This window comes from Falco rusticolus, chromosome 19, assembly GCF_015220075.1.
Source record: "Falco rusticolus isolate bFalRus1 chromosome 19, bFalRus1.pri, whole genome shotgun sequence".
NCBI lineage: Eukaryota > Metazoa > Chordata > Aves > Falconiformes > Falconidae > Falco > Falco rusticolus.
In genome coordinates, this window is record NC_051205.1 from 2,575,959 (window position 1) to 2,588,383 (window position 12,425).

Sequence of the window (12,425 nt, forward strand, 5' to 3'; positions counted from 1 at the left end):
CCTGTGCCCCCCACCCCGATGCCATGGTCCCCCCGTGCCTCCTCCCGGCCCAATGACATGGTCCCCCTGCGCCCCATCCCACCCCGGTGCCATGGTCCCCCCTGTGCCCCCCCCCACCCCGGTGCCATGGTCCCCCTGTGCCCCCCCAGCCCTATTGCATGGTCCCCCTGCACCCCATCCCACGCTGGTGCCACGGTCCCCCTGTGTCCCCCCACCCTGATGCCATGGTCCCCCTGTGCCCCCTCCCAGCCTGATGCCACGGTCCCCCGCACCCCCTCCCCACACAGCCTTTCCCAGTCGCATCCCCACCCCCTCAGTGACTTATGGGGGCAGCGGGTGGTGGTTTATCAGCCCAGACCCTGCCTTGGCCTCAGCCAGTTCCCGACCCCCCCCTTGGCAGTGGGCGAACTGGTGCTGGGTGCCCCACATCCCCCTTACTTCTGGGCACTTGCAAGATGCGTCAGCCCAGCTCCCATTTCATGTCAATGATTCTGCACCGAAAGCGTGACCATGGCCGTGACCGTGGCCGTGACCGTGGCCATCCCGGTCAGTGGCACGCGTGGCTGTGACCTTTCCCTGCTGCTACACAGCGCTTTGTGTGAGGACACCGGGGATGGGGAGGTGTAAGGAGGCCCAGAGCCCTCAGGCAAGTGGTGCTGAGCAGGGTGCTGAGCCCTGGCATCCCCTGCTGCATGCCTGCTCCGCCTCACCTGGCCCAGGTGAGCACACCTGGAGTGACGGGCAGCCCCGGCCACCAATGGGTGCAGGGGAGGAAGGGCTGTGGCCACCAATGGGTGCACAAGGGACAGCCCCTGCCAAGGCTGGATAAGGCCCGGAAATCCCAGTTTGCCCAGTAGGAGCAGGGCTGTGGTGCTGGGCGAGATGCGGGGCAAGGACGAGGAATACGACTACCTCTTCAAAGGTGGGTGTGATGAGCTGTGCACGGCCTCAGCTCCCTCCCTGCAGCTCCCTGGGGATGGAGCTGGAAGCTGGATTTGGGCTTGTACTGGGGTGTAACTGGAGCCCCCAGTGCTGGGGACCTGGGGGGGGGATGTTGGGGTGCTGGTGGTGGGTGTCGGTGATGCTGGGTCTCAGGGTGGAGTTAAAACGCTGCGGTGGTCCGAGGGTCTGCGGCCGCTGGGTGTGAGCGGCTGTTTGTGGTCCCGGTGCTAATTAAAGCAGCTCGTTAATGCTGTGGGAAGAGGCTGGAGCCCTCAGCTGGGGGCAGCACCCAGGGGAGGGGTGGCCGTGGCAGGGTGCTGGGTGTCGGGGGGGGGGGGGGGGGGCCGCGGTGGGAGCTGCTCCGCGCGGTGCTGAAGGTGCTGTGCTGGCCCCAGAGCCCCTCTGAGTGGGTTTGGGTGGTCTCCTCTGCGTGGCGTGGGGGGGTGAAGATGCCAGTTCTGGGGGCTGAGGGAGCGATCCCGAAAGGAAGAGCTGCGCTGTGGCTTGGCTGCGGTTAAGGGAAAGGATCCAGCGCTCCGGCATTGTCCTTCCCGGCGCTGGTGACCTCTCCGCTGCGCCAAGGCGATGGGGATGGGCCCTTGGAAATGTGACGTCGGTTTTCCTGGCCCAGTATCCCCTCGGAGCATCGCCATCCCAGTTGCCACCATGCCGGGTAGCCCTGCCATCAGCAGCTCTTCCCCCCCCCCCCCCCCCCCCCCCCCCCTTGTGCCACAGCTGGGGGAAGTGAGGGGACAGCGGGGCAGCATCGCAGCTTCCTGGGAAATACCTGGGGGGGAAAAAAATACCTGGAAAAACAACAACAAAAAAAAAACCCAACCCAAAAAAAAACCTGGATTGAGCTCACCGTGAGCCATCCTCCCTCCGCAGCCCTGAGTAATTCCAGCCACCGACCTGTCGGGAGCCCCCGGCTCCTCGCACACCTCCCCTGGCTCCTAAAATCCTCCTCCCTGGAGTTATTTCTGGGACGTGGCGAGGAGGGACAGGCTGGGAGCGAGGTGCCGGGTGCCAGCGCATCCTTCTCTTCTCGCCCTGCTCCGAGGTGGCCCCGGCACGGTGTCCTCCCCTGTGCCCATCCCTTCCCTGTCATCCCACAGGAGCCAGGGCTGCCGCGCTGGGCTCTGCGTCCCCCCTCCTTGGTCACCCGGGGGTCTCTGGAGTCCTTAAAATGAAGAGGACTTGGGTTGGAACGCGAGGTCTGCTCATCCCTCCCGAAGCAGGAGCGAAGTCTGAGCGGGATGAAGGGTTTAGGGACACAGAGCTGGGCCAGTGTTCCTTGGGCTTGGCTCTGCTGGGACCAGTTTCTGCCCCTGAGAAATGGGAGATGCTCAGCACCCGAAGCCACTTTACCCCGATTTCCATGGGGATGGGAGCGTCAGCTGCCTTCTCCTGCAAAGCGGGTGGCAAATTCCAGCTGTGCTCACGGGAAAGCCCTGGATGCTGCTGGAGGGGCTTGGGGCGGACGTGAAATGGCCCTGGGCATGGCTGCTTCTCGGACCCTTCCTCAGGGCCCCTGTGCGGAGCCCCAGGCTGTTCCCAGCCCCCTCGCTGGGGTGGGATGGGATGCGGCAGGGATGTCGCACCGCGGCTTGCGCGATGCCCACTCCCCACTTTAAACAGCTCCCGCTGCGTGTTCGGGGTGGCAGGTGGTTTTGTGCGTGGGGTGGAGGATGCTGCTCCAATCCCTCCCCCCCTTCAAGCTCAGGGGGATGGGGCTGAGCTGCCCCCCCCCACTCTGGGGCACCCTCGTGCATGCTGCTGGACCCCTGCCCCCTCCCTGGCATGGTGCGATGGCCGTGGGGGGCTGCGCGAGGCCAGTGTGCCACCGCGGGCTGGCTCTCCCCCTTCCTCCCTCCCCCAGTTTGCTTTCCTACAGCTTTCCTGTACCGAGATTTTAATATTTTTTTTTTTTTTGCGATGCAACACGGCATGCTCGTGCCTCAGTTTCCCCTGGCTGTACTTAGTGCTGCTTCCCAGCTGCGCTGCCATCCCGCCCCTGGGTCGCGGAGGTGCTGGGGACCAGGGACCCCGGTACGGCCGGGACTGGCGATGCGGCGGTTGAGCCGGGGGAAGTAGCAACTTCCCGTTGATTAAACGCCAAGCCCCGACCAAGGCGGCGATGCTCGGTGAGCGTTAATGAGGCTCGGTGAGCGTTAACGAGCCTGCCTCGTCACTGGCCTGCATTTTCCTACCGGTTTGTCCAGGATAGCCCAGACTGTCCCAGGCCTCCATTGGAGGAGCCACCCTTCCATCTTGCTAGCCACCCTTGATACTGGGATGGCCAGCAACGCTCCAGTGCCTTCCAGCTGCCTTTGGTGGTCACGAGGAGTTGCTCCGCAGGCTATTGGGCTTCTCGGAGCGGTGCCACTTCCCACCAGGGGTTTGGCGAGGGGGAAGGGAGCCAGGTCCCTCCCGGGGGGAGCTGATGGGGTAGGGGTCACCCAGGGTGTGGAGCAACATCTTGGAAGCTGGTGGCTGCTGAGCCTTGCAGGAACGTAGATGCATCTTGCTGCCAAACACAGGGTGCTGTGCAGCCCAGGGGGGGCGGGGGGGGGGGGGGGGGGGCACGGTGGCGTGCCATGGCCGGGGGCCCCTTGCTGGTGGTGTTGCCCCCCCTCCCCCCCGCGGAGCCATCTTTCTCCCCAGGGTGGTGGCTGGATGGTTGGGATCTCGGCCCTGCTGTTGTCTGGCCCTGGTGGGGGGATGTGTCCCCCAAGCTCACTCCCGGGAGGGTGGGCGAAGTGGAGCAGGCTGCACTTGAGGGCACCTGGAGTACGAACAGAACCGGCAGCAAGGGAACGTAAAAAAGAAAAAAAAAAAAATTTTTTTTGAAAAAAATCAAAGCCGGTTGAGTCATAAACTCAACAAACTTGATAGGGGAGCCGGGTGATAAAGCCTCCCCAGAGCCTGTTGCACCAGATTTTACAGGAACCATTCCAGTCTGGGGCAAGTAGAAAGTGCACTGAACTAGCCCACACCCAGGGACCTCCTGCGGATCAGCAGGAGGAGGAGTAGGATGCTTTTGAGCCCAAGCCTCTAACTCCTCTTGTGTGTGTGCCCTTGGGGTTGGCGCTGGGCTGGAGAGAGAAGACCAAATCCTGCTCAGCACCTCCAGCCTGGCTGGCTCCGCACAGGTCCTGGCTCTGGTTTTTTTGCCCGATTTGTGTGCACAGGTGCCTGTGGTGCCCCCCCCATCCCCGGTGCTGGGGTGGAAACCCACGGCAGCTCCCAGGAGATGGCAGGAATTTTCTCGAGGGGTCTTCACAGGTAGTGGCGGTGCTGCCAGGATGAGGGGAGGCTGCTGGTCCCTGTCCCCAAGTGTGGCTTCAACCCCTGGCCCTGCATGCGGTGGGGGCTGTTGGGGAGGGGGTTTGCTGGGCTGGTGGGTACTGCAGGAGGCAAATGCCTTTGCTGGGTGTCTGGGGGGGGCTGACGCTGTGCTTGTGACAAACCCCCCCCCCCCTCTAGTTGTGCTCATCGGGGACTCTGGGGTGGGGAAGAGCAACTTGCTGTCCCGCTTCACCCGCAACGAGTTCAACCTGGAGAGCAAGAGCACCATCGGCGTGGAGTTCGCCACAAGGAGCATCCAGGTGGACAACAAGACGGTGAAGGCTCAGATCTGGGACACGGCAGGGCAGGAGCGGTACCGGGCCATCACCTCAGCGTGAGTTTCCTTGCCCCCCCCCTGCCATGTCCCTCACCCAGAGCCCTGCTGTGACACCCCCCCCCCCACCCCCCCCCAACTCAATGTCCCCCAGGTATTACCGAGGGGCGGTGGGAGCTCTGCTTGTCTACGACATCGCCAAGTACCTGACGTACGAGAACGCCGAGCGCTGGCTGAAGGAGCTGCAGGACCACGCCGATGCCAACATCGTCATCATGTTGGTGGGCAACAAGAGCGACCTGCGGCACCTGCGGGCTGTGCCCACCGATGAGGCCAGGAGCTTTGCAGGTATCTCCTCCATCCTGCCCTGTCCCATCCCACCCCAGGGTGGCTTTGGCTGGTGGCACCTGCCTGAGCTCGCCCTGTCCTTGCAGAGAAGAACGGGCTGTCCTTCCTCGAGACATCGGCTCTGGACTCCACCAACGTGGAGACAGCTTTCCACAACATCCTTTCGGGTAAGGGGCAACCAGGAAGGACGGGGTGGGAAGGGATGGGGATGGTTTTGGATACTGGGTCCTGCTGGGGACCCTGGTTGTGCATCCCAGGGTCCTGCTCCCCTGGGTGGGGAGATAAAGGCATTTACACCCCTTGAGCTGTGTGTTTTGGGAGAGGGCAAGTCCCCCCTCGTCCTGTGCCCCCCCCCCCCCCCCGAAATATATACTTAAATAATTTTTCTTTTTTTCTCCTTCTCTTCTTTCTTTCCTGGCAGAAATCTACCGCATCGTGTCACAGAGGCAGATCACCGGGCAGCCGGAGTCAGAATTTGGCCCCACCACGACCATCGAGCCCATCCGCGTGCTGCCCACGCAGCAGGAGGGCAGGCAGGCACCCTGCTGCCAGAACATCTGAGCCCCCCGGGGTGCCCCCACCGTGACACCCCCACCCCACCCCCCAGCATCATGTTTCTCACCCTCTACCTGTGCTCGCTGCAGCCCCCACCCCCCACCCCCCCTTCCAAGAACAGGGCGAGCTGGTGGCTGCTTCTGCATGGGCGCTCCTGTGTGCGCCATCGTGCTGCTCTCCTTGTGTTTGTGTAGGACCTACTGAAATGGGGCAGGGGGTAGGGAAGCAGCGGGGTCTCTCTCCTCTCTCCCCGTGGTTCGAGACATGCCATCCCCTTGTGTCCATGCTTCTTCCAGCCCTGAAGGTCCAATCACTGCGTGTCCAAACAGCGTGACTCCCTTGTTTGGTGCCACGTTTCTGTGGCACCCCTGGGTGCAGCCCTTCGGGGCAGGGTGGGACACACACACACACACACACACTGGCTGCACCTTTTTTTGTGCCTGGTGAAGCAGTAACGCAGACAGTCGCACCCACTCCAGCAGCACCCAGGGTTGGGTGCACCTCTGGGTGCTGCTGGGGCACCTGGGGTGTGTGGGGGGTGACTCCCCCCACTCCTGCTTGGAGGGACCGTGCAGGGGTTTGGAGCAGGGATGTGGGGGGACACATCCTTTGGGGGAGCACCCAGGAAGGGGACAAGGGGGGTGCTGGGGCTTTGGTGGGGGCAGGGATGTGATGCTGAGGGTGGGCATGTGATCCCTGCATGCACCTGGCTGGTACCAGCGCAGGGGGTCCCTGGGCTGGGGGCTGCAAGGAGTCTGGAACCTGCCCCACTCGTGGTTTTGTCACTGGTGGGCCAGCTTTGGGGACACGGCTGCCACTAGATGGAGCATCTGCTGCACCTACTGGGTGACAGTGGCCCACTCCTCCCAGTTGCCCAAAGGGCTGGGACAAACGGGGCTGAGCCCAGTGCTGCTGTCGGGGGTGATTGGCAGGTGTCAATCAAGGTGGGTGTGTGCGCTTGGGAAAGCCTGTCCCTATTGACCCCAGTGCTGGGAGTGTGTTCCCCCATCACAGCGGGGTGGGGGTCTCTGTCTCTCCATGGCTGCCCCGGGTCACCCCAGCCCACCCAGGGGCTGCGCCGGCAGGATCTGGGCCAGGGTCTTGCCTTGGGGACCAATTTATCCAGGAAACAGGAATTTGAGCAAAAATTCCCCAAATAAAGGTGCTGCTGGAAGCGCTCTCTCTCTCTCTCTGCCCAGGGTCCTTCCTCGAGGCCAGCTCGGGCGCTGGGCAGCACCCCAAGTGATGAAGGGCGTGAGGGGGGAGGGGGAGGAGGGGTGGGGAGGGAGGTGTGACCCTGGGTGAGGGGGTGTCTTGCTGGGCGGCTGCAGGGGAGACCTTGAAATTCAGGCTCTGAGGGGTGGGTTGGATCCTGCACAGGGGGTGCTGAGATGGCTGCGCCGTGGGGGTGCTGGCCCCCTTGGGCTTGAGGTTGCCCCCTCCCCGCCCCCAACCCCCACCCCCACCCCACCCCCAACCACCCCAGCCCTGGCAGCTTCATAACCTTGGCTCCAGCTACCCCGGTGCAGCGTGTCCGCGCACCACGGCACTGCTGCATCCCAGAGGAAGCATCACCCCTGGGCCAGCCGGACCCATCCTTGGCCACATCCCCGGTCCCTGTGGCTGGAGGGTGTCCTCAGGTGAGTGACAGTGTCCCCAGGTGAGTGACAGTTATTACCTGACCCAGCCGGACCAGCTGGCAGAGGCAAAGCTGCCCAGCATCACCCCCTCCCGCACCACCATCTGCCCACACCGAAACGCGGTGCCAAGGGGTGATGTCAGCCCTGCCGCCGGGAGAGGTGGGTGCTGTGCGGGGGCAGGATGGTGCCCCTGGCACTGCGCAGCGTTGAGCCAAAGGTCCCTTGGGGCTCGCTGCCATCGGTCCTGCCATCCTGCCAGGTGCTGGCACGCACACGCGGGATGATGAGCTCATTTAGGCCCGTGGAGATGCTTTCAGGCTTGGCAGCTTGGGTTTGGTCCAGGCTTGGTCCAGGTTTTCTACGCATTTCTACGATTTGTGCAGGAATGAAGCAGCGGGAAGGGTGAAGCCAGGCACGGGATTGCACACAGGGCTCACGGACCCGGGACACGGGGAAGGGCAGCTGGCACAGGGGGGCTGAGCGTAATTAAGCCCGTGGCTTGATGAGGGACCCGTGGAGGAGGGGGCAGAAGGGGGTCATGGGCTGGCTGGGGGTCCCGTTCCCCACCACCGCTCCCGGACCCCCCTCCTAAAGCGTGAACAGATAGAAACCAAGAGCAGCCACCAAGTTTCTTAAGTAATAATACTTTAATAAAATTAAGTTCTTAATGTAATTTAGCACATTTAATACATTAACCCTTTCCCTTCTTTGTTTTCTACAAGTTGTGCAACATCATTATTTTAATTTTTTATTTTATTTTAATTTTTTTTTCCTTCTCCCCTTATACTATATGCCTCAAAACTCAGACAACGAGCCTAACTCTACTTCTATGTTCGGTTATATCTCTCTCTCAGGCTTTTATTTTTGCGTTAACGCCGGAGAGATGAAAAATACCTGGATGGAACATGTGATCGGTTTCCAATAGTAACAATCCCGACTACAGGTTTCCTATGACGTTAAAAGAAAAAAAAAAGGGGGGGGGGGGACGACGACCAAAAAAAAAAAAAAAAAAAAGAAATAAAAAAGGAAATACAACATAATAGGGAATGGATTTTCAATGGAAGGGCCACACAGTCAGGATGGCCAGGATAAAACCGGGCAACTCTGTGGCTGGCTGGCTCAGCGCGAGGTTGGGAATCCCGACAGCGCCCGGATCCGTGGGGAAAGCGGATACACACAAACTTGTACAGCGTTTTGGAGCGAGGACGAGAGAAAGCGAAGGTGGTAGCGGTCAAGCAAAAAGCCATGAAGGGTTGGCGGGGGGGCTGAGCTCTCCTGGCAGCCTCCGCTGTGTGGGTACCGGCCAGGTTGGCCGCCGACGGGCCCCGGAGGTTTGGGGTTCCTTTTAGCTCCTGTTTTAACGGGGGAAATCCCACCGGAGCTGCTTTGCCAGAGTCCCAATGGCAGCAAGCCGGAGCCTGGATCTCTTTGATACCGGAGGAAAACCTCTGCAGCCCCAAAGGCTCCCAACTGTTGCAGCCAGATGCCTGGGGGGCTGCTCTGGGCATCCCTGGGGATTTTCCTGGCTCACCTGGGGCTGGGATCAGAGCCGGCTCCGTGGCCAGACCCGCTAGTTTGGGATTTGCCAGCGCTCATGCCCGCTGCCTTTCATGTTTGCTTAACGCTGCTTTTGGCCCAGGAGCAAATCCTCAATTGCAAAACAGGATCCGGCCCCGGATTTTATAAATTTTTTTCCCCCCTTTTTTTTTTAATGATTATCTTGACCAGAATTCATAAGGAAAAAGGGAAAAAAAACCCTGCTGATGGTTTTGTAGATGAGCAAAGCAGCCTGCGACCGCGTTTCTCCATCCCAGCTCCTGGGAGCCGAGAGATCTCCGCAGCCACGACGTGCTGCTCCGTCTCGCCGCTCCATTTCTCTGCAACTTGTTTCAAAAGCATCATCGCAAGACCAGAAAACACGTTCTGCCATCAGCTGCCTGGTAAACTGGTGCCACCATTGGAGGGTGACTTCATTAGTATTATTATTTTTTTTTTAATTTTTTTTTAATCCCTGCACAGGCACCAATGGAACAACTCCAGATTTTACATTAGTGTCACTTTACCGGGGGTGACTTTCAATTTGCTCCATTAGCAGCCCTGAAGCGATGCTGGAGTGGATCCAGCGGATCACCGCAGCCTGCCAGGGCTGAAGTGACTTCAGATTCCAGAAGAGTAACCCCATTGAAATCAGGGGTGAGTTACACGGGAGTAAAGGCAGGAGCACCGTCCCCAGCCCTCAAACTGAAGTCAGCCCAGCCCAATCACGGCTGGATTTTCCACCAGGTCAACAGACAGCAGAAGGTGACTCTGAGTTTCTACAGGACGTGAAAACCCACAATAAAATACAGAGATTGCTCCCTAACATCCTAGAAAGGTTTTTGGAAGAACCAGCCCATCCTGGCTCTGCTCCTGCCAGTGCTGGCACCAAGGAAACCTCGCTGCGGGCTCAGCAGAGGCAGGATGGGACCCCACTAGCAGTATACAAGTTACTATAAAGTGCATCCACTCTCCAGTCCAGGGCATCACTGTACAATGTCAATCACTGACTCTTCTTCAAGTATCAAAACCCAAAACAAATGAGGTAAAAACAAAAACGAAAGAGCAAACAGGCCGCCTCGCCGCCCCTGCGGGGAAGGACCGGGTGCTTTGATTCCACCAAGCACGACCCCCTCCGAAAGCGTGGCAGACGTGGCGCCCGCGCTTTCCGGAGCGGGGAGGGTCCCGTGGCGTCACCTCCGATTCACAGTGCTATACGCAGAAACCGAATGAGAACTGTCTTCGCTTCCTGTCCTAACCTATTGCATGGCTTTGCTGAATGAATGCTGGTGAGCGGCGCCGGGCGAGGGGATGAGGGGCAGCCGCTGCGTGTCTCGAAGGCTTTGGGATCCTTGCGGATGCTCCACGACATCCCTGGGTTCGCTACGGCCGAGCCACGACACAAAGGATTAGGAGCAAAAGCTAAACCCAGAGGTAACCGCCTTGCACAACGCTCTGCTTCTCTAAGAAGAACAGAGTTGACGCTAGGTCATTTTTTTTTTTTAATCGAGTTCTAGCATGTAAACGGTGATTTTGGTGCAGCGAAAAGCAGTCACCGACGCTCCGGAGAAAAGCGCTGGCCTGGTTTTGAAACGTTAAGGACCAAGGTTTAACCCGCCGGGGCCGGGGCTGTGCCGAACTGCCCCAAGCGCCTCTGCCACCAGCAAAAAAGCTCCCCGCCACGCCGACGGAGCCACCGCCCCAACCTTGGCACCCAAACGCTGGTCCCCTGCCTCAGGCACCCACTGCGAGGGTTCGGGCGTCTGGTTGAGAACAGCCTCCAGCCTTCTCCTTTGCTTTGGCAGCCAAAAAACCCAGGCGCTCGCCATGGATGCCACCCTCCCGCGAGCAGGATGGCGCAGGCTCAGGGATGCCATGGTCCCGCACGGCCACGGGAAGGACCAGGGGAGCTTTTTGCAAATATTTCACCTGTGGCACCGGCACTCGTACCGGCTGAGTATAAAATCCCTTTACGGGAGCATCCGGCACGGCAAACACCCCCAACGAGCCAAATCAGACATCCTGAAAGATGCCGGTTGCTGAACAAGCGAGCCAAGGGCGCGCATCGTCTCCCTGGTGCAACGCTTCCTCACCGGCTTGAGATATAACCAAGAACCCAACGACGACGACGACGACGACAACGAAAAAGGGAACAAACCAAACCCTAATGTCCTATGTCCACTGCCCAGCTCCGAGGGCAGAAAGCCTAACCCACGGCCCCGGAGGAGCGCCGGAGCCCCGCGCCATCACGCCAGCACCTCGCTGCCCTCCAGCTCCGTCCGTCACGTTACGAGAGGGGAGTTCATCCAATTTTCCTTTCCTTCGCTTTCCCACCCAGGGACGGGGGTCCCAGCCGCGCGTCACGGGGACCTGCCGACCCCCTCGGTGCTCGGAGAAGTTCAAAAAAGCAAGAACAGCACAAGAAAAGTAACAGCAACTGGGTTGTTGTTTTTTTTTTTAACCTTTTTCTTTCTGAAATTTCATGCTCCAAGCCCTGAGGCTGGAGGTCAGAATAAGGCAAAAATAACGGCCTAAAACTTTCTTATTTTGTTCAGTGACTAGCCAAATCTTTATATTTTTATTAAAAAAGCAACATAAAAACCCAAAAGTATCTTTTTAAAAAAATACATATTATTAGATCCCTTCTTTTTTTTTTTTTTCTTTTTTTTTTTCCCCTCTATAAAAATAACTTCAGGACTTTGATTGACAGAAGGTACCAGTCGGTGGTCTCTTATTTTGTTAGGCTTTCGTTCGTTTATTTGTTTGCTTCAGAAAAATAGTACCAAAAAAAGATGGAATTTCTGGGGAAGTTAAAAATGATAGCTGATCTCGTTTACAAGTTTATTTTACATTCTGCTCTGTCTGGGATCACTTGGATCTACTATAGATTAAACAATATGGATAGCATCTACTATTTGAACTAGTTAATTTTATTTTAATCTTTACTCTAGGATTATATGAAATAAATTTGAATGTTTATTATTATTAACTTTTTTTTTAATACCCATCAACTCAAAATTTTTTTTTTCTTCTTCTTCTCCTTTTTGGTTAAAAACAAACAAACAAACAAAAACAAAATTATTTTAAAATGCTTCTTTGAAAGGCAACAGAGCAGAAGCATCCCCCACCTTCCTGCTGCTTTGGGAAGGGGAGCGGGACAAGGGCCGGTGGCGTGGTGGGGGTCTGGGACCCCCCGCACTCCCCAGCCCATGGGGAGGTTGAGGGTGCTCAGCTCGTCTTGCAAAGCACCTCCTTGGGCCTAATCCTGCAAAACCCCCGGGGCTGTGGCCGGAGCTAAGTGCCAGCTTTATGGCTTTCCTGGATTAAAGCAGGTGCTTGGCGAACCCCGAGCCTCGCCGGCGAAAAGCGGGGTGCTCCAGGCTTCCTTACACCGGTCGTCTGGCACAAGACGTGCCCACGCTGGCTTAAGGGGGGGGAGCAGAAAGGGTGACATCTCCCTGCCTAGGATGGGTGGAAGGTGGGCAGGAGCTCTGCACCAGCTGCCCCATCTCCTGGCTGCTCAGAGCCCCAGGTCCCACGCAAGCCCCTCGATCCCAAAAAAATTAAAAGACGATGGTGGATGGTTGCAACTGAACGATGGGACAAAATATTCCCGTTCTTGCAGCCCGCTCTGCTAAAGGAACGGAGCCAAAGCCTCAATGGAGGCAAGGGATGGCAACCACCCACGCTCCCGGCCCGGGGTGGGGGTCTGAGCTGGCACCGGCTGGGGTCCCTCCCGTCGAGGCTGCGGGCAAGACCCTAAATCCTCTCGCCTCCAACAA

At 58.6% G+C, this 12,425-nt stretch overlaps 1 protein-coding gene across 1 annotated transcript; it reads left to right on the top strand.

Moving 5' to 3' along the window:
• The first annotated feature begins 839 nt into the window (after positions 1 to 839).
• On the top strand, positions 840 to 6,084 carry LOC119140062 (ras-related protein Rab-11A-like). The gene is made up of 5 exons (XM_037371100.1): positions 840 to 922; positions 4,429 to 4,624; positions 4,719 to 4,912; positions 4,999 to 5,079; positions 5,334 to 6,084. Exons 1-5 carry the CDS (start codon positions 883 to 885, stop codon positions 5,471 to 5,473), a joined length of 651 nt encoding a protein of 216 aa, XP_037226997.1. The 5' UTR covers positions 840 to 882; the 3' UTR covers positions 5,474 to 6,084.
• Positions 6,085 to 12,425: the final 6,341 nt, after the last annotated feature.